Source organism: Oncorhynchus keta, chromosome 4 (genome assembly GCF_023373465.1).
Source record: "Oncorhynchus keta strain PuntledgeMale-10-30-2019 chromosome 4, Oket_V2, whole genome shotgun sequence".
In the NCBI taxonomy this organism is placed as follows: Eukaryota; Metazoa; Chordata; class Actinopteri; order Salmoniformes; family Salmonidae; genus Oncorhynchus; species Oncorhynchus keta.
Genome location: NC_068424.1, coordinates 54,968,028 through 54,988,267, shown reverse-complemented (window position 1 = coordinate 54,988,267; position 20,240 = coordinate 54,968,028). Strand labels below are relative to the sequence as shown.

The 20,240-nt window shown below is 42.5% G+C and overlaps 1 protein-coding gene and 1 pseudogene across 1 annotated transcript; both read right to left on the bottom strand.

The window, feature by feature from the left end:
* Window positions 1–259: 259 nt before the first annotated feature.
* LOC118378559 (insulin-like growth factor-binding protein 7) lies at window positions 260–11,313 on the bottom strand. The gene is made up of 5 exons (XM_035765546.2): window positions 10,822–11,313; window positions 7,171–7,298; window positions 4,217–4,324; window positions 3,035–3,161; window positions 260–1,947 (listed from the first exon to the last, which is right to left on the bottom strand). The coding sequence occupies exons 1-5, from the start codon at window positions 11,282–11,284 to the stop codon at window positions 1,925–1,927; spliced, it is 849 nt and encodes a 282-aa protein (XP_035621439.1). The 5' UTR covers window positions 11,285–11,313; the 3' UTR covers window positions 260–1,924.
* Window positions 11,314–12,084: 771 nt separating this feature from the next.
* On the bottom strand, window positions 12,085–17,135 carry LOC127929808 (cytochrome c oxidase assembly protein COX18, mitochondrial-like; annotated as a pseudogene).
* Window positions 17,136–20,240: the final 3,105 nt, after the last annotated feature.

Genomic DNA, 20,240 nt, shown 5'->3' with positions numbered 1-20,240 from the left:
CTTTCTTCATTCAGTGTTTGTATTGAGCTAGCTAGCTTTATGTGGATTTGAAAAACTGAGGTATATACTGTGTATGTATGTATGTATGTATGTATGTATGTATGTATGTATGTATGTATGTATGTATGTATGTATGTATGTATGTATGTATGTATGTATGTATGTATATGTATATGTATATGTATATATATATATATATTTCATAGTGTTACACTTCTGTGCAGACGTCTTGATCATATAATATCGAAATAGCCACAACTTGTAGTCCATTTTGTATTTATTAGTAATGTACAGCAAGTGTCCCATGGTAGTAACATCAGTGTTAGTAAACCATACACCAAAGTGAATACATCAAATACATCCTTAAGCTGAAAAACTAGCAACATTTTGGTAAAAGCAATGTCCACTGGCCCCTTCATTGGAGTCGCAGACTATTAGCAATAGCACCGAACGTGGATCTCTGCATTCCAACATAAATCCTCCTCTTTTTCTACGCCATTTCAAACTTGTTGTTTCCTCAATATACCCTACAGTACATCCCCAGACATCCGCCGCTGTGTGGTTTGTTAGCTAAACCCGTGGTATATGAGCCCTGGGGTTATATGAATGCTAGAGAAAGCCTTGTGTCTGGTTAAGCCTGCCTGTCAGTCCAGATCGCTCACTCCACACAATGGCTTTTGCAAAGGCATGGCTTTATGGCTTATCAAGTACCATGTGTCAAGGGAAAGAATGATTTGTGTACTTTTCAGGAGGCCAAAGAAAAATAGTGTACGTTTATACATAAAAAGTGGAATCTCGAATGTAATGATTTATTCATATTCGTTTTTCAAGTTGTGATTTTAGTTATTTTTAGCCTGCATGTCAGTATGTTTCTGCCTTGGCCAACCATGATTGCCTTGAAATGTAATATTTTTGAGGTACCCAGGGTAAAATTCTTTAGAGTAAATAAATTCACAAAAACATAGAAAACTACATCAAAGGAAGAGATGGTGGAAGAGTAAGGCAGATGTGAAATACTGCTGAGTTTGGTTGAGCATGCATGTGTGTGCGCACATACAGGAAACTGCCAAAATAAAGAAAACACCAACATAAAGTGTTTTAGTAGTGTAGGGCCACCACGAGCCAGAACAGCTTCAATGCACCTTGGCATCAATTATACAAGTGTCTAGAACTCTTTTGGAGTGATGCGACACCATTCTTCCATGAGAAATTCCATCATTTGGTGTTTTGCTGATGGTGGTGGAAAATGCTGTCTCAGGCGCCACTGCAGAATCCCCCCGTGTTCAATTGGGTTGAGATCTGGTGACTGAGAAAGCCATGCAATATGGTTTTCAGGCTCATCAAACCATTGTGACCACTCTTGCCCTGTAGATGCAGGCATTGTCATCCATAGCCATGGTAGCCAAAATAATGGAATGCCCAGCATTTTTATACATGACCCTAAGCATGATGGTATGGATGGCATGATGGTATGTTTTAATTGCTTAATTAAGCCAGGAATAATACCTGCTTTCAATATACTTTGTATCCCTCATTTACTCAAGTGTTTAAATTATTTTGGCAGTAACTTGCAAATTTTAAAGATTGACTTGTGTGTGATGCCACTGACAAGAAAAATGTGTGTGAGGCCTCGATGTGTCTTGTGGATGTCCATGATGGTAACTTTCAATGTTGTGAGATGCAACGTTGATGCTTGTGCATAAACAGTATACTGAGTATCACTATGAAAACTGTGACTTATCAAATAACAAAGCAAGTATAAATATGATTTATGCTAATAGTGAGTGTTGGTCCTCTTTCTCAGTCAGTGTACAGGTCTACTTGTGTCAGCGATGGGATAGTTGGGGATGGGGGGCTTGGGGCTGCTCCCTCCTCTCGTGATCCTGCAGGAGCCGCCACTGAGTCCCTACTGTGCTGAGATGCCTTACAGCTCATCATCCTTGGTCACTGGAAGAGTCACAGACAAGAACACGAACGATAAGTTCATTTATTAAAGAGGTAAGTGAATGTCTAGGGTAAGGGTCCTTAACTGGTCCTGTTTATAATAAATAATAATACTTCATTTAATTGTTAAAAATGCTTTCTCAGACCCAAGGTGCAAAAAAAACAAAAACATACAAATTATGACTAAAGTTGGGGAAGACCTGAATACTTGGATTGGTTTTCATCAGATTGTGTCACCTATCTAGCCCTGCTTCCTTTTTAGATCACTGGAAATATAATAATAATAATAATATATGCCATTTAGCTGACGCTTTTATCCAAAGCGACTTACAGTCACGTGTGCATACATTCTACGTATGGGTGGTCCCGGGAATCGAACCCACTACCCTGGCGTTACAAGCGCCATGCTCTACCAACTGAGCCACAGAAGGACATGAAGGAGAAGTGCTTAGATAGGATCTTGCACGATGGAGAGTGTGCCTTGGAAAAGGTTTGTTGTTTTTAATAGTATCCATCATCACAGACCACCAGGGATGGGAGATCACCTAAAGGTAGAGCTAACCTTGTTATTGTGATGGGGTTTTCACTCAAACATCCAGGTTCTTTCCCATGGAGCAAAGCTTTAAAGGCAGGTCAATAAATTGCATGTGTCAACCCCAGTGACACGTGCTGCCTTGTCGAGGCAACCATCGAGCCCTGTCGAGAGCCAAGTGACGTGGGCCGAGCCAAAAGCAAAGCAGGCACTCCTAAACATGTCAGGACGGGATGGTCACCACGGGCTAGAAGTCACACACACATTGAATGTACGCATACATGCACAGACACACACACACACATTGAATGTACGCATACATGCACAGACACACACATTGAATATACGCATACATGCACAGACACACACACACAAAATGTACGCATACAAGGACGCACATGTACAGACACAGCATCATGCAAACCTGAAGAGACAAAATCAATGTATAAAGGGTAGACATGCCCTATGGTGCCATGTTGTGTGGGTCTAGATTTAACATGAAACAAAGTAGAAATGCGTGTGCAATAGGAGTGCAATAGAACAGGGGTGCTTCAGTACCCTTCTTGACAGGGATGTCATCGATGGACTCCACCACGTGAATGGTGCCCACCGCTGAGGCCTCTCCCTTGGCGTTGACAGCGTGACACTCGTACGAACCCGCCTCTTCCTTGGTGAGCGGCGAGATCTGAAAAGCATGGCGACGGTGGTTATTAAACCTCAGTGTGAGTTTTAGCAGAACACATGATGTGGTCTGCAGTAAACCATCAGCAGCAAGGGGACACAAACACAGCCTCAAACTCTCCCTCCCAGTCAAACTCGGCTCCTTTCGACAGAGCACGGGCGCCATTTCAAGTGTTCAGGATTGTTTACAGTTGTATAACTGCTGTCCAGTGCCGGCTTGCACCTGTGTAGATGTTTAGACGTTTACTTCTCACAACTACAAACATTTACAGTGGAAGATGGCAAAATTAAGAAAACATGGCAACGAATCACTGTGGAAGATAAATACTCTGAAATGAGATCAAGAAATTGAGAGAATTTGATGTTTGACAGCAGGGGAGCAGAATAGCGAGAGTGAAAAGAGACGGAAGAAGATATAGATCTAACCACTGAACAGGGCCCACCAATGTTTTCTGTTCCTTTACTGAGACATTGAAGAAGGAGTTTAATTTCTATTCAGGCTCTGAACAGAACAAGTCAATGAGGAGCGTTGATGGACAACTTTGGAATATGCCTCAGGTAATATTTAAGCAATATGACATGAGGGGGTGTGGTATATGGCAAATATACTACGGCTAAGGGCTGTTCTTAAGCATGATGCAACGCGGAGTGCCTGGATACACCCCTTAGCCGTGGTATATCAGCCATATACCACAAACCCCCGAGGTGCCTTAATGATATTATAAACTGATTAGCAACGTAATTTGAACAGTAAAAAAAAATGTTTCTTCATACCCGTGGTATACCACTGCTTTAAGCCAATCAGCATTCAGGGCTCGAAATACCTGGTTTATAATTATAAATAAATTGCATAAATAATGGAATGTCAGCTATCTAATACATAGTAACTCTTCCACCCTATGCTTTAATTGTCCCTTTATTAACTCTGTGTGTGGTCTTTGAGGTATTTGACTGATTTGTATCTGTGGGGGAAGATCCACAAGTCAGTATGACAGCAAAAATATTTCAAGTAGTGTGTATATCTGTATGTTTATGTGTGTGTGGGCTGGTTGGACTCACCAGGACCCAGCCGGTGACCTCATGTTTCTCAGGTCCTCCACGGGTCTGAATGGCTAGGTTGTCTCTGTCTCCTGGAAGCAGCTCCATTCTCTGTTTTCCGCTGGTGACCTGGGAAGACAGCCGTTAACGTAATAACTTACTCATCAAATCAACTCATTAAAAGCACACAGTGTGCGTGCAGCTGTGAAACTGAAAACGTTTGACGCTTCAGCTACTACACTTCACGAGGCAACCAACTTAATCATGTTATAGTAGGTTTCAGTAAATTGCCCAATGTTATTTCAAGTCATCTAAAATCACATTCTCTTTATATGACCTAAGCTCAGACACTGACATCTACAGCTATAAAAACACATGACATAAGCAAAGGCTCATCTGGGAAATCAGTGGGCCACAAGAAAGTCTTGGTATGGAAAGATGGATGTAACTAACACATGACATGTTCTGTTGAATCCAAACCATCCATCTTCAGTTGTATTTTATCGAGCTCACTGACATGTTTTTCATCTCTCTCCCCTCAAAGAGACGAAGTGTGAGAACCAGCTGGAGGTGAGTTTGGCCTGTTTTGTTGTGTCGAAGACGTTGAAGGTCACTTAATTCCAGAGAGAAATTCCAGGGTGGTTGTGGGTTTGATTCCCACGGGGGATCAGTATGAAAATTGATAAATTAGTCAAATGTAAATGTTGTAACATATTTTGGCCTTTCTCTCTCCTTCACTCTCTCTCCCCGTCTCACTCATCAGTTCTGTCTCCGTCTCCTACTCTTCCCCCTCAATTTTTATCTCCCTCTCTCCCCTTTCCCATTCTTTTCCTCCCTCTTCCCTCTCCCTCCCTATCTGAGGGGATTTTGAGGCAAGCTGAAAACTGTTCTTCAGGAGGCCCGGACATTACTTTCTCCAGGCTCTAGTCCTCTACAGTAGATAGGACCTAACCCGGGCATAGTCATCACCTTCACTCTAACAGCTCAGCGTTCAACACCTTAGTCCCGTCTAATCACTAAGCTAAAGACCCTGGGATTAAACACCTCCCTCTGCAACTGGATTCTGGACTTCCTGATGGGACAACCCCAGGTGGTGAGGGTATACAACAACATATCTGCCATGCTGACCCTCAACATGGGGGCCCCTCTGGGGATTTTTTTCCTTTTTTCCTTCTCACCCATCTACACAGAATGCTCCATAATGACAAAGTGAAAACAAGTTTTTAGACATTTTTGCAAATTCATTAAAAATGAAATACAGAAATATCAAATTTACACACCCCTGAGTCAAAACTTTGTAGAAGCACCTTTGACAGCTTTGCGTCTTTCTGGGTAAGTCTCTCAGAGCTTTCCACCCTTGGATTGTACAACATTTGCTCATTTTATTATTTTGTAAATTCTTCAAGCTCTGTCATATTGGTTATTGATCATTGCTAGACAACCATTTTAAGTTCTTGCCATAGATTTTCTAGTAAATTTAAGTCAAAATTGTAAATCAGAAACATTCACTGTCTTCTTGGGAAGCAAGTATAGATTTGGCCTCTTTTAGGTAATTTCCTGCTGAAAAGTAAATTAATCTACCAGTGAACCAGGTTTTCCTCGAGGGTTTTTGCCTGTGCATAGCTCCATTCTGTTTAATTTTTATCCTTTAAAACTCCCCAGTCCATAACAATTCCAAGCATACCCATAACATGATGCTGCCACGACTATGCTTGAAAATATGGATAGCGGTACTCAGTAATGTGTTGTATTGGATTTGCCCCAAACATAACACTTTGTATTCAGGACAAACATTTAATTGCTTTGCCACATTTTGCAGTATTACTTTAGTGCAGTCTTGCAAACAGAATGCATGTTTTGGAGATTTGTATTCTGTACAGGCTTCCTCCTTTTCACTCTGTCAATTATGTTAGTATTGTGGAGTAACTACAATGCTGTTGATCCATCCTGAGTTTTCTCCTATCACAGTCATTAAACTCTGTAATTGTTTTAATGTCACCATTGGCCTCATAGTGAAATCCCTGTGGTTTCCTTCCTCTCCGGCAACTGAGTTTTTTTCTATTTAATCCTTCTGCTATCATTTTTTAATTGTTCTACTATTTCTATTTTTTTCTCTCTCTGCATTGTTGGGAAGGGCCCGAAAGTAAGCATTTCACTGATAGTCTACACCGGTTGTTTATGAAGCATGTGACAAATAAAATTTTATTTGATTTGATTAGGACCATGACAGGCCCACTACCTACTGTAATTAAAACATAATGGGGCCCCTCCACTACAAGAGAAAGAGGAATGTGCTTGCTAAGCTCACCCTTAATTCCTCAAGTTCTGCAATTTAAGGTGTGTGACTGGCTATTTAAAGGAAAAACCCTAACACCCGTTACATAGGCATTGATTGCTAAATAGGTCAGATTTAACAGGTCAAGGCAAATCTCTAATCTATGGGCTCCATTCGAACAAAGCAACATTCTGTTGAGCTGTGAGAGTGTGGGCGTTTGTGTTAATCGAAACGATTAAACCATGCTTACAATGTTAAAATGTATCAATTCAAACCCACACTCTCTCTTTCAGTGCAGGAAGACTTTTTTGTTTACCACCAAAACTTCCAGATTTCCATCATGATTATATCTATTTTCATATTAACCCCTTATGTCCTGTGCTATTGTTTCAGTGTCAACAATCACGCGCTTCATATCCTCCGTGGTCATATCTCTTTCATCCATTGTGTCCTCAACTATAAAGCCCAAATCAACATTTAGTTGAAGGGGATGTATGAATATCTAGACATAGGAAAATACATTAACAACCTACCGTATGTACAGTTATTTGGACCGTCATACTAAACTATACATGGGAGTGATTCTGATACCCTCGTAGAAGTGTTTTCTCAAAGCATGGGGCGATAGTCTTTTCTTTTGTACCATAACCTAGAAAAGTGTTGATTCAAATTTCAATTGAACATGTCCCATTGACCTCACCGTTGGACCTTCTGGGACCTTCTTCCAGGTGATCACAGGGGTGGGGATTCCAATGGCCTCGCAGCTCAGGTAGACCTGGGAGCCTGTGACATTGTAGACCTCACCAGGGGCTGTCACAATGACAGGTGCTATAGAGGAGGAGGAGAAGAAGAAAGGAAAAAAAGGTGAGAATTGAGTGGATTTATTATCTCCTTCACATCAACCTGTAACATGTATTTTTACCTTGGGCGGACTCAGAGAGAGCTCTGGTGTTATCCCCTGGGACAAGCTGGTACAGGATGGAAATGTCAGAGCAGGAATTCAATATTCGTGTTCTGATTGATGCGTTGTATAAATGAGTGAGCGTGTTACAAATGAACCGATAGCTGCTCCAGTCCTTTTAGCCGTTCAGAAAATAATTCATGTGAATCTTACAGTAAGTGGTGAAGCTGATATAACATGGAACACATCAAGGAGTTTGGAGTTAATTCTGTTAGTTAGGAATTTGGTGAAATATTAAGCATACTTTCTCCCTTCGATTTTCTCATGCCAGTAAGAATTAGTTGAACATGACCTCTGTTTGGTTTCTCAATGTGAACCTGGACATTACTGTAATTGCCTTTGAAACATTGGGACAGGCTTTATGCTGACTTGCACCAATTAAAACTCTATTATTAATTCTGAAAAACAAAGCTGGTAATATATTTAGCTCAAACAGAATGATCTGTCATTTCTATGGGTCAAGAAAATAATTTGTGCAATTACATCACGTCTCACACTTCTGGCACGTAATACTTTGAATGACAAGGGTTGCAAAGTAAGGGCCGCTTTAGAACAATGTTATGATGAAACAGCTGACCTACGGAAGATTGACTATGTTGTCTTTTCAATGCTCTATACTCCAACCCAAGGAATGGATATGATATGATAATTAGGATTATAAATAAGCGCTGACTCATATACAGTTAAAGTCAGGAGTTTACATACACCTTTACCCAATACATTTAAACTCTGTTTTTCACAATTCCTGACATTTAATCCTCGTAAAAATTCCCTGTCCTTGGTCAGTTAGGATCACCACTTTATTTTAAGAATGTGAAATGTCAGAATAATAGTAGAGAGAATTATTTATTTCAGCTTTTATTCCCAGCGGGTCAGAAGTTTACATACACTCAATTAGTACTTGGTAGCATTGCCTTTAAATAGTTTAACTTGGGTCAAATGTTTCGGGTAGCCTTCCACAAGCTTCCCAAAATAAGTTTGGTGAAGTTTGGCCCATTCCTCCTGACAGAGCTGGTGTAACTGAGTCAGGTTTGTAGGCCTCCTTGCTCACACATGCTTTTTCAGTTCTGCCCACAAATGTTCTATAGGTTTGAGGTCAGGGCTTCGTGATGGCCACTCCAGTACCTTGACTTTGTTGTCCTTAAGCCATTTTGCCACAACTTTGGAAGTATGCTTGGGGTCATTGTCCATTTGGAAGACCCATTTGCGACCAAGCTTTAACTTCATGGCTGATGTCTTGAGATGTTGCTTCAATATATCCACATAATTTCCCTTCCTCATGATGCCATCTATTTTGTGAAGTGCACCAGTCTCTCCTGCAGCAAAGCACCCCCACAACATGATGCTGCCACCCCCGTGCTTCATGGTTGGGATGAAGTTCTTCGCCTTGCAAGCCTCCCCCATTTTCCTCCAAACATAACGATGGTCATTATGGCCAAACAGTTCTATTTTTGTTTTTAATCAGACCAGAGGACATTTCTCCAAAAAGTACAATCTTTGTCCCCATGTGCAGTTGCAAACCGTAGTCTGGCATTTTTATGGCGATTTTGGAGCAGTGACTTCTTCCTTGCTGAGCTGCCTTTCAGGTTATGTCGATATAGGACTAATTCTACTGTGGATATGGATACTTTTGTACCTGTTTCCTCCAGCATCTTCACATTGCTGTTGTTCTTGGATAGATTTGCACTTTTCGCACCAAAGTACGTTCCTCTGTAGGAGACAGAATGCGTCTCCTTCCTGAGCGGTATGACGGCTACTTGGTCCCATGGTGTTTATACTTGCGTACTATTGTTTGTACAGATGAACGTGGTACCTCCATGCGTTTGGAAATTGCTCCCAAGGATGAACCAGACTTGTTGATTTCTTTTGATTTTCCCATGATGTCAAGCAAAGAGGCACTGAGTTTGAAGGTAGGCCTTGAAATACATACACAGGTACATCCCCAATTGACTCAAATTATGTCAATTATCCTACCAAACGCTTCTAAAGCCAGGACATAATTTTCGGGAATATTCCAAGCTGTTTAAAGGCACAGTCAACTTAGTGTAAGTAAACTTCTGACCCACTGGAATTGTGATACAGTGAATTATACGTGAAATAATCTGTCTGTAAACAATTGTTGGCAAAGGTACTTGTGTTATGCACAAAGTAGATGTCCTAACAGACTTGCCAAAACTATTGGTTGTTAACAAGATATTTGTGGAGTGGTTGAAAAACAAGTTTTAATGACTCCATCCTGAGTGTATGTAAACTTTCAACTTCAACTGTAGCTAGAGGCCCCTGTTGTTTTGAGTTCCGGGTGAAATTTACTGCCACCAGTTAAGTAAGGTCAACAAAATCCTCCCCTGAAACCACAGCCCTAGTCAACTAACCCGCAGAAAACAATAACAACTTGGAGTGGAGAGAGGAATGTTGGCCTTGAATTTGAACCTAACGTTATATTCACCTTGACCTGTCTGAGAGCCTAAAGGGTGCAGCTTAAGTGGTGGTCTGACCTCGTCCTGTTGTATATGGGCAAATTAGCAAGAGTGTGGGGCCTTTCGTGTGGCACAACTTTTTCTGGCAGCTAGCCAGGTTTTTTCCATTCTTTTTCCACGTCCTGAACCCTTTCGCCTGCCTAATCCAGAGCCGGCATGCAGTTATAATTAATCATGTGAAGGTTCAGTGAACTAGACACCGCTGGCTTTGCTTTAAACCAACAGGGCCTGTCTGTGTGTTTGTAGGCGAGACACTGCTGTTTGATCGACAGTCATCCTCCTTTATAAAATGTCAAATCTCAGACATGTCTGTTCAGGGTTATATGTTCTATAGGGAGTGCCACCCCAGAGTGGAGACAACGGCTTTCAGCTTGTTCAGTGGCTGGCATTAGATCTGGTTGTTTTGGAAGGGTTTTAGAGATAGAGGATGATGTAAACCTTGTCCACACCCAGTGGACAGTGCCACAGATCTTCCATAGTTCTCAGTTCTTCTATCCAGTAACTAGACAGTAGTCTAATCAAGACCATTTAGAATCAGTTTAATATATGAGTTCATCGGATTAATACATGAACATTATTTGCATTGTGTAAATGGTTATTGATTATGCCAGAAAGCGTATAGCAAGCATATCACACTTAAAAATAAACATAATACCTCTTACTGATCGAGGGGAAAGATTAGTCAAGATGAAAGTGACACCAACATGTAACACCAAAATGTCATGTCTAGGCCCCTTGGTTGAACTATTGGCTATCAGGTCAGAATGTATTTGATATGGATGAGAATTATTGTAGCGTGATACACCACATCAAAACAGTTTTTCCAAAATATACAGAGTTCAATGTCCACTAAACTACTACTGCGCTCTATATAATAAGTGGACCGTTATATGCCGTTCCCCCCCATTCTCACCTGTTGAGCATTTTCCTTTATTCAAGATCTTGATTTCAGGCTTCTCCTCGTTCACCGCTTTCAGGCTGGCAACTTTCAAGTCGCAACCAGTTTTATAAGTCACCCCATCGGAGCCACACACTTCGTAGTTGGTTTTGCAGGCGCAAACGCCGAGCTTTGTCTTTCTGTCCTTTTCGCTCTTTATGCACTCCAGTCCAGAGGCGCAACGCTTGACTGTGGCTCCGCGTCCCCCACATGGTTCCCCGGCTCCGTACGCGCAAAGTGAACAACAACCGCAGGAGTCAAAAATTGTGCCAGACTTGCAGCCCTCCTTTGGTAGAGGGTCGCACAGGCTGGGTTCACACGTGCCACAGGTGCGCGGCACACGGTCCGCAGACGCGGATGCAAGTGACAACGATACCGCCACGGCGAAAAGCACCAACATGTTGATGTTGAGTTTATAGTGGTGATTCTGTATTGCCATGGCTGTCTCATACAGTGTAAAGCACTGTACAGTTCTTATTAGCGATTTTGTTGAAGCTCAACCCCGCCCCCAAAATCCCCTCCTTTGACTTCCATGTCTCCATAAAAGTTTTGGTCTAAATCCCCATTTTAAATCGACTTTGCAATGAACCAAAAACACCACAGTTAATACAAAATAATGTTTTATTTTACTGAAGTAACTTCAACCCAATTACTTCAACTTTTTGAACACATCTGATATAATCAACAATTTATGGATGACATAATGAGATTCACATTCAATCAATAAAAATGTTGTGCAATTTATACTGGATGTTCAAAGTACAAATCTAGCATCCACTGATCATCCATGACTATGGTGGTCATCTTAAATACATTTCTTGCACATCGTTTGCCAGTTACAATGCCAGTCAAAGTTGCATTGCCAGTTACATTCCCTAATCACAACACCAAGTTATCCTGGGTAGAACAGGGAGTGGTTGCCTTTCAAAGTCAGCATGCACATACATGTTACAGTATACACCAGTCACATAGATATATTGATACTGACTTGGTTTGTTAGATATGGACGTGTTGGCTATGTCTGATTTTCTCTGATGGACCATCACCCATTGTGGTACACTCTAGATCTCAGTTCAGTGGTCACCAACCCTTGTCTTTGAGAGATACAGGGTGTACAGTGCAGGCGTTTGTGCCAACCCAGTGCTAACACGTGATTATTCAGCTAATCATTAATACCTTGACTGGCTGAATTGGGGAAGGGGCTTTAGGGTTGATTTAGGATTGAAAGTCTTTTATCCACTATGAGATGGAAAACCGTTTTGACTTGATGTATTTGGAAACGAAGGAGGAAGCAATATCTCTGTAAGGCGTGTCTGAGAGTTGGAGCACGTGGAGGGGATGTGGAACCGCCTCCGGAAGCGAGGCGAGCACAGGAGCAGATTGTGACCCAGTCCCACCCAACTGGAGGTCAACCAGTACAGAGTTATGGACTAGAGAAGAATGAGGAGGGCAAAAGGATAGTGTGTCAATCTTTGGCATTCAGCATAGACAAATAAGCAGGGTTTAAATCCGTACATAAAATAAAATTCAACTGGACGCGAGGTTCATATGGGTAGCCCCTCAGAATCATATCTGAACTATAAATAAATGTACAGCGTGTGTGTGCGTGCGTGCGCGTGCGCGTGCGTGTGTGAGCATCTTCCATATAAGAGAGGCGTCCTGTGCATGGGCCTGTGGACTTGGTGGAATTGTCACTAAAGTCGGAGAGAAAACATCCTCAGTGTGTTTTCAGCTATTACCATTTAGGTGGGCTTCTAAATATAGTGTTCCTCTCATCCATACCTGAAGTATTTTGTTTCAGAGCTAGTGGGAGGGTGTTAACAGGGCTGGCTAGTGAAATGTGCTAGCTGTCTGTTAATCTACAGGGGAAAGTGATGTGGCATGTTTAATAGCTTTTGTGATGAAATGTTGTTGAAGGCTAAAATGTTTCTGGTTTGTGGTTGCGTGTGCAGACAAGCATGCAGACTCGCATGTGCATACATGCAGATATATGGACACGCACGGATGGACAAACAGGCACGAACACGATAACTTATACGCATGCATGCAAACACACACACACACACATAAACTTACTGAGGGCACGGTGGCAGCTATGGGCATCATCACCAGAGAAATCCCTCTGACACAGTTGGTTACATACTTCTGGAACCTGGATGCTTCTTTCCTCTGCAGATAAAATACTGGACAACACAGAAACCAGACGTAATAAGGTCAATAAGGTCTCAATGTTCTCATTCCTAGTGGGAAATACATTCTGTATTTTCATGGGCCAGTGAAGGATGCAGAATTACCAAAGTAAAATCCCAAACAGATGTGTCAATCACATACAGTAAATCTGAACCAGGGCGCCAGGTAGCCTAGCGGTTAAGAGCGTTGGGACAGTAACCGAACGGTCGCTGATTTGAGTCCATGAACTGACTAGTTGAAAAGTCTGTTCTTGAGCAAGGTACTGAACCCTAATTGCTCCTGTAAGTCGCTCTGGATGTGAGCATCTGGTAAAATGTAAATATAAACATGTTTTAGCAACCCTATTCATATTTCTATCCTTTGCAAACATATCACAGTAGATCATCTTTAACAGTATGTTCTGTCCTAGCCTATGTTTTGTTACACTAAAACATGACACTCCACCCCTGAAATCCATAGTGAGTTTAACACAGCTGAAAGCACAACAGGTGAGGAGTTTCCTCTTGTAAAAAAAAGGGGGGAGGTCTGAATACTGGGTGGACCAAAGCTCTCCTCTAAAATGTTTCCCTATTGTGTGTCTAATGGAGCTGCTGCTCAAGCCAGGGTGTGGTAGTTAGACCAGGGCCTCACCTCTGTGGAACAGGTTGATGACGCCCAGGGAGACATGTGGAGTCATACAACGTCAGGTTGAAGAACCATAGAGCACCACCTACTGTCAGCTCTGTCTGCCACACTGAAATAATGACAGTAATAATCAATTCATATTTTAAATATTCCATAGTCAGAATAAAGCAGTACAAATGTGATTATGTCTCTTGTAGAAGATACAACAGCCTTGATTGTGAATTGATTGATTGATTAAGTAGGTGGGTGAGTGTGGAGGTTTACCAGTGGCGTCATCAGACACCCCCAGGCTCAGGATCTGCAGGGCCAATAAAAGGTCACTTTAAAATGTGCAGTTTTGTCACATAACACAATGCCACAGATGTCTCAAGTTTTAAGGGAGCGTGCAATTGCTGAGTGCAGGAATGTACACCAGAGCTGTTGGCAGAGAATTTAATGTTCATTTCTCTACCATAAACCACCAACATCGTCTTAGAGAATTTGTCAATACGGCCAACTGGCCTCACAACCGCAGACCACGTGTAACTACGCCAGCCCAGGAGCTCCACATCCGGCTTCTTCACCTGCGGGATCATCTGAGACCAGTCACCTGGACAGCTGATGAAACTGTGAGTTTGCACAACCGAAGAATTTCTGCACAAACTGTCAGAAACCGTCTCAGAGAAGTTCGTCTGTGTGCTCATAGTCCTCACCAGGGTCTTGACCTGACTGCAGTGGGAAAATTCGCACCTTCGATGGCCACTGGCATGCTGGAGAAGTGTGCTCTTCGTGGATGAATCCCGTTTTCAACTCTATCGGGTAGATAGCAGACAGCGTGTATGGCATCGTGTGGGCAAGCAGTTTGCTGATGTCAACGTTGTGAACAGAGTGCCCCATGGTGCCGGTGGCGTTATGTTATGGGCAGGCATAAGCTATGGACAACGAACACAATTGCATTTTATCGATGGTAATTTGAATGCACAGAGATACAGTGATCAGATTCTGAGGCCCATTGTTGTGACATTCATCCGCCGCCATCATCCCATGTTTCAGCATGATAATGCATGGCCCCATGTCGCAAGGATCTGTACACATTTCCTAGAAGCTGAAAATGTCCACGTCTTCCATGGCCTGCATACTCACCAGACATGTCACCCATTGAGCATGTTTGGGATGTTCTGGATCGACGTGTACGTCAGCGTGTTCCAGTTCCCGCCAATATCCAGCAACTTCGCACAGCCATTGAAGAGGAGTGGACAACATTCCACAGGCCACAATAAACAGCCTGATTAACTCTATGAGAAGGAGATGTGGTGGGCTGGTGGTCCCATCAGATACTGACAGGGGCATGATTCAGAAAACCAACCTTTTTTTTAGGTATCTGTGACCAATAGATGCATATCTGTATTCCCAGTCATGTGAAATCCATAGATTACGGCCTAATGAATGTATTTCAACTGACTGATTTCCTTATATGAACGTTAACTCAATAAAATCTAAGAAAATGCATTTACATTTTTGTTCAGTGTAAAATAGATCTAAAAAGGAAACTGTCATAAACCATTGCATTGACAGTGAAGATCAAGAGAGCATTTTTCTTTTAAGAAAAACTAAAAAGGAAGGCTTATCCAATCAAATGTTGTCACATGCACCGAATACAACAGGTGTAGACTAACATGAAATGCTTACTTACAAGCCATTAACCAACAATGCAGAGTTTTTTAAAAGTAAGAAAAATAAATACTAAATTAAAGAAACTAACGTTTTTTAAAAAAGTAACACAATAAAATAACAGTATTTTTTAAATATTTTTATTTTATTTTTTACCTTTATTTAACTAGGCAAGTCAGTTAAGAACAAATTCTTAATTCTTAATGAGGCTGTATACAGGCGGTACCGGTACCAAGTCAATATGCGGTTGTAAAGGTTAGTCGAGGTAATTGAGGTATTATGTACATGTAGGTAGTAAATGACTATGCATAGATAATAAATGGCCAGTAGCAGCATCGTAAAAAAAGGGGGTCAATGCAAATAGTCTGGATAGCCATTTGATTCACTGTTTAGCAGTCTTATGGCTTGAGGGTTGAAGCTGTTAAGGAACCTTTTGCACCTAGACTTAGCGCTCCACACTGCCAGGTGTCTGACCTCCCTATAGGCTGTCTCATCGTTGCCGGTGATCAGGCCTACCACCGTTGTGTCGTCTGCAAACTTAATGATGGTGTTGGAGTCTTGCATGGCCATCCAGTCGTGGGAGTACAGCAGGGGACTAAGCACTCACCCTTGAGGGGCAACCGTGTTGAGGATTGGCGTGGCAGATGTGTTGTTGCCTACCCTTACCACCTGGGGGCGGCCCATCAGAAAGTCCAATATCCAGTTGCAGATGGATGTGTTTAGTCCCAGGGTCCTTATCATAGTAAGGAGCTTTGAGGGCACTATGGTGTTGAATGCTGAGCTGTAGTCAGCGAAGAGCATTCTCACGTAGGTGTTCCTTTTGTTCAGGTGGGAAAGGGCAGTGTGGAGAGCAATAGATATTGCATCATCTGTGGATCTGTTGGGGCGATATGTGAATTGTAGTGGGTCTAGGGTTTCTGGGATATTAGTGTTGATGTAAGACATGACCAGACTTTCAAAGCACATCATGGCTACCCTTTAGGCAAGCTACCTTGGCTTTCTTGGGCACAGGGACTACTATGTAGGTATTACAGACTAAGCCAGGAAGAGGTTGAAAATATCAGTGAAGACTCTTGCCAGTTGGTCAGCACATGCTCTGAGTATGCGTCTTGGAAATCCATTTGGCCCTGCCAGATGTTTAAAGGTCTTTCTCACATCGGCTACATAGAGCGTGATCACACAGTTGTCCAGAATAGCAGGTACTCTCTTGCATGGTTCAGTATTGCTTGCCTCGAAGTGAGCATAGAAAGCATTTAGCTCATCTGGTAGTCAGAGCCGGTGTGGTAAGATTCAATCTTAGTCCTGTATTTACACTTTGCCTGTTTGATGGTTCATTTGTTGGGCATAGTGGGATTTCTTATAAGCGTCCAGATTAGTGTCCCGCTCCTTGAAATCGGCAGCTCTAGCCATTAGCTCAGTTCGGATGTTGCCTGTTATCCATGGCTTCTGTTTGGGATATGTACATATGGTTACTGTGGGGACGACGTTATTGATGCACTTGTTGATGAAGCCGGTGACTAATGTGGAATACTCGCCAATGCTATCGGATGAATACCGGAACATATTCTAGTCTGGGCTAGCAAAACAGTACTGGTAGCGAAGCATCTGCATCATCTGACCACTTCCGTACTGAGTGAGGCAGTGCGTTCTATTTCTGTTGATATGTATAGACTAGAGTCTTGAAGTTGGCGCCAAGCTCCCAGAGGCAGCCCTCCATAAGCCTGGGTCAAAGGTCATTTCTTTACCGGCAGTGTTTTTCCATCCAGCCCTTTTCACTTGGCTCGCACTGAGATCTCGTAGCGCAACCTCTTCGCCAGCTCCGCCATCTCCACTTTCAGGTCTTCAATTTAGCTGGAGGCAAAGAGAAACACGGGGATTAGCTTTGATTCAACATAGACACCCCCTGCAGCCAAAAGTTATAAAATTACAATGCACACATTAGTAACCCAAAACTGGACATAGGTCGTAGAGTGAATCAGGGTAGCCAAGTAGCCTGGTCAGAAGGGAGCACTCTCTCCGAGTTATGACAACGAAACATTCAAACCGACTACTCCTTTTTTAAAATCAAGTTCTCAAAGAGTCAGGGACCTTGATGTATTACAGCCAAATATTAAAGTAAAAATGCTGTTTTCCTCATGATGACTCATGAAGGTCATTCACAGACATGAGTAGAATAGAATGCGCGTGTGTGTGTGTCAGGCCTGTGAGAGGGGGGAGCAATATGCTGACTCTTGTTCTCACACAGTGGGGGAGAGAGCAGCACTGGGGAGGGGAGGAAAAGGAGTAAGTGGAGGCAGGAAAAAAACAACATCCCACAGCTGAGGAAGGATGGAGGAGTGTGAAAGAATCCTTAATAAGGCCAAGCGCTCAGCAACGTTTGCACCAGTCACAGCATTGGCTGACTTTAAAATGCCTGTCATAGTTCCCCAGAATGTGTGTAAACATCTTGATCTTCCTGGGATGTTTCAATAACAGACAAAACGATGTGAGACGAGGGAGTTTCAACAAGTGTCTCATGTGTTCCCTCTGGTGGAATGGTGAGCAGCAGAGAACATCTCCCCAGTGTGATTATATCATGTTTCACTTGTTTAACATAACAATATGGATGAGCACTTCTTTCCTGATAAAATCTTTTGTGGTTGTTTGGATACTGTACATTTACATTTTAAATTGTTTAGCAAATAATACATTACACCAGGGTTGTACCTCAATAGTCTAATGTAGCTTCCTACTCGTATCTCTTCTCCTTCAACTGCATCCATCTGTGTTCACAAAATAGGTGAAACCACTTGTCGATGCTTCCTGGATATTTGCTTTCACCTGTGCAAATTAAGGAAATAAGATGAGGAAGGATGCTACTTCACATTAGACTATGGAGATTCACCCCAGGGCTTCTCAAGCTCAACTTTGACCCTGTTGAGACTAGTGTGTGCACCAACAAGGGCTGAAAAAACACACTGTATAATAGGATGCTTGGTTCTTGATGCAACACAGGCCTTTGCGAGGATGCCCACCTTATAGGTTCCCAGTGGCAGTGTTACGACTGTCCTCAGGGCCACGGTGGTACAGACGGTACTGGCCCACCATGGTAGACCTGTGTTCTGATGGATAGATCTCAGTAGCTGCTCAGTCAGATGGACAGGAGTAGAGTCTGCTATGCTCTCATACCGGCCTCTACCGCTGGTTGTAGGAACTGGTCTACCGGGCTGAAACATGAAGTTTATTTGACAACTTTAGGATGGAGGCAGGATAATGTGGCCCCCCTAAGAGGGATGTGGTTGCTGTGTGTTGTGTGGTGGTCACAGGCAAAGGGAGTGTGGGAGATGCTTCGAATGGGAGGTGGTTGATTTGATGTAATGTTTTTTATTGAACCTCTATTTAACAAGGCAAGTCAGTTAAAAACTCATTCTTATTAACAATGAAGGCCTACCCCAGCCAAACCCTAACGACGCTGGGCCAATTGTGCACTGCCATATGGGACTCCCAACCATGACCGGTTGTGATACAGCCTGGAATTTAACCTGGGTCTGTAGGACACCTCTAGCACTGAGATGCTGTGCCTTAGACCGCTACGCCACTCGAGAGCTCCAAGTGCTTGCTAATATTCTGCAGCAGTATTGTGACAAATCTTTAAGAAGAGAGGACTATTTTTATGAGAAGTAGGCTTAATTTGTAAATGGGCTAAATAAGTTGCACAGTAATATAGAAACCAACAGTCACCATTGGCACATTTGTATATAACCTGTTGCCTGTGTTGCTAGCTAGGTAGTCTGGTAAATCAGACTGTGATACCAGCTTTCCAAGTTTTTGCAGTGCTTGTTTCAGGCTGTGTTACCAGAAAGCTGGTAGCTGTCTGATTGATCAGCTTACCTAGTTAGCGACACGGGCAACAAGGTCACTGGACATTGGAACTTAAAACTTTTTTTTTTGCACTTTGAAGCAACTTTCCCATTACTTTAGGAGAATAGGAACCACCCAAGAAAGCTGTTGCAAACAAGCAGCAGCAAGGTTATCTTACAACTAAAACCTGTCTGTGTAGCTTAGCTTCAAAGTACATCATGTATTGCACATGAGCTAGCTATCCCATCCAGTTTGGATAAAGTTACACATTCTCACCTTCATTCCAAATGCAGAAACTAACATTGAAATGAATTAAAACCCCAATCTGTACATTACAATTCAGCAAGGTAAATCAACGAAGCCAATAGGATCTCACTCTGCCAACCACCTTGCTTGTTCTACTATGATTCATTTGCTGCCGTTGGAAACAACAGATTCTGTATGGTCTATCTTGGGTTAGTTATACAAATATCCATTGAGGCTATCTCAATTTAAGTCTATTTTTCTTCTTCCCCCTTCCAATCTCAGGGTGGACTCTACCACGGGGCCACTGATTTGCTGGTACTGTTAAAGTAACTGTAATTGTAGCAGTGTCACAAGTGTAGAGAGGAGGAGGCAGTCACAGGTATAGAACTACTACATTTATTAAATCGCCATATATAACAGCGGGACGAAACCCAAAGTGCAAAATAATAAAGTTCTCAGGGAATAGTAGGAGAGATTCCTCTCAGGAAAACAAGCAGCATTTACAATGACAGAGGGAGTATATATGCAGTGATAGAGTGGGGATTGGAACCAGGTGTGTGTGTAATGATGACGAGACATGTACGGGTTGATGAGTGAAGGGCGTTTGTTCACAGCAGGTTTGGCAGCAGCTAGAAGGCCGGCGACGCCGAACTTCTGAGCTGGACAGGAGGGGGAGCCAGAGCGAAGGATGGTGCGACATTCAGTACTATTAGTGTAGAGCTAGCAGTAGTAGTGGAGAGCTAGCATAGCAAAGGAGGAAAGGAAGAAAACAATCAAGGAAAGGATGCTAGGAAACGAGGAAAGGAAATTTAGCTTGGAAATTATATGAGGAAAGGGAGTCACAA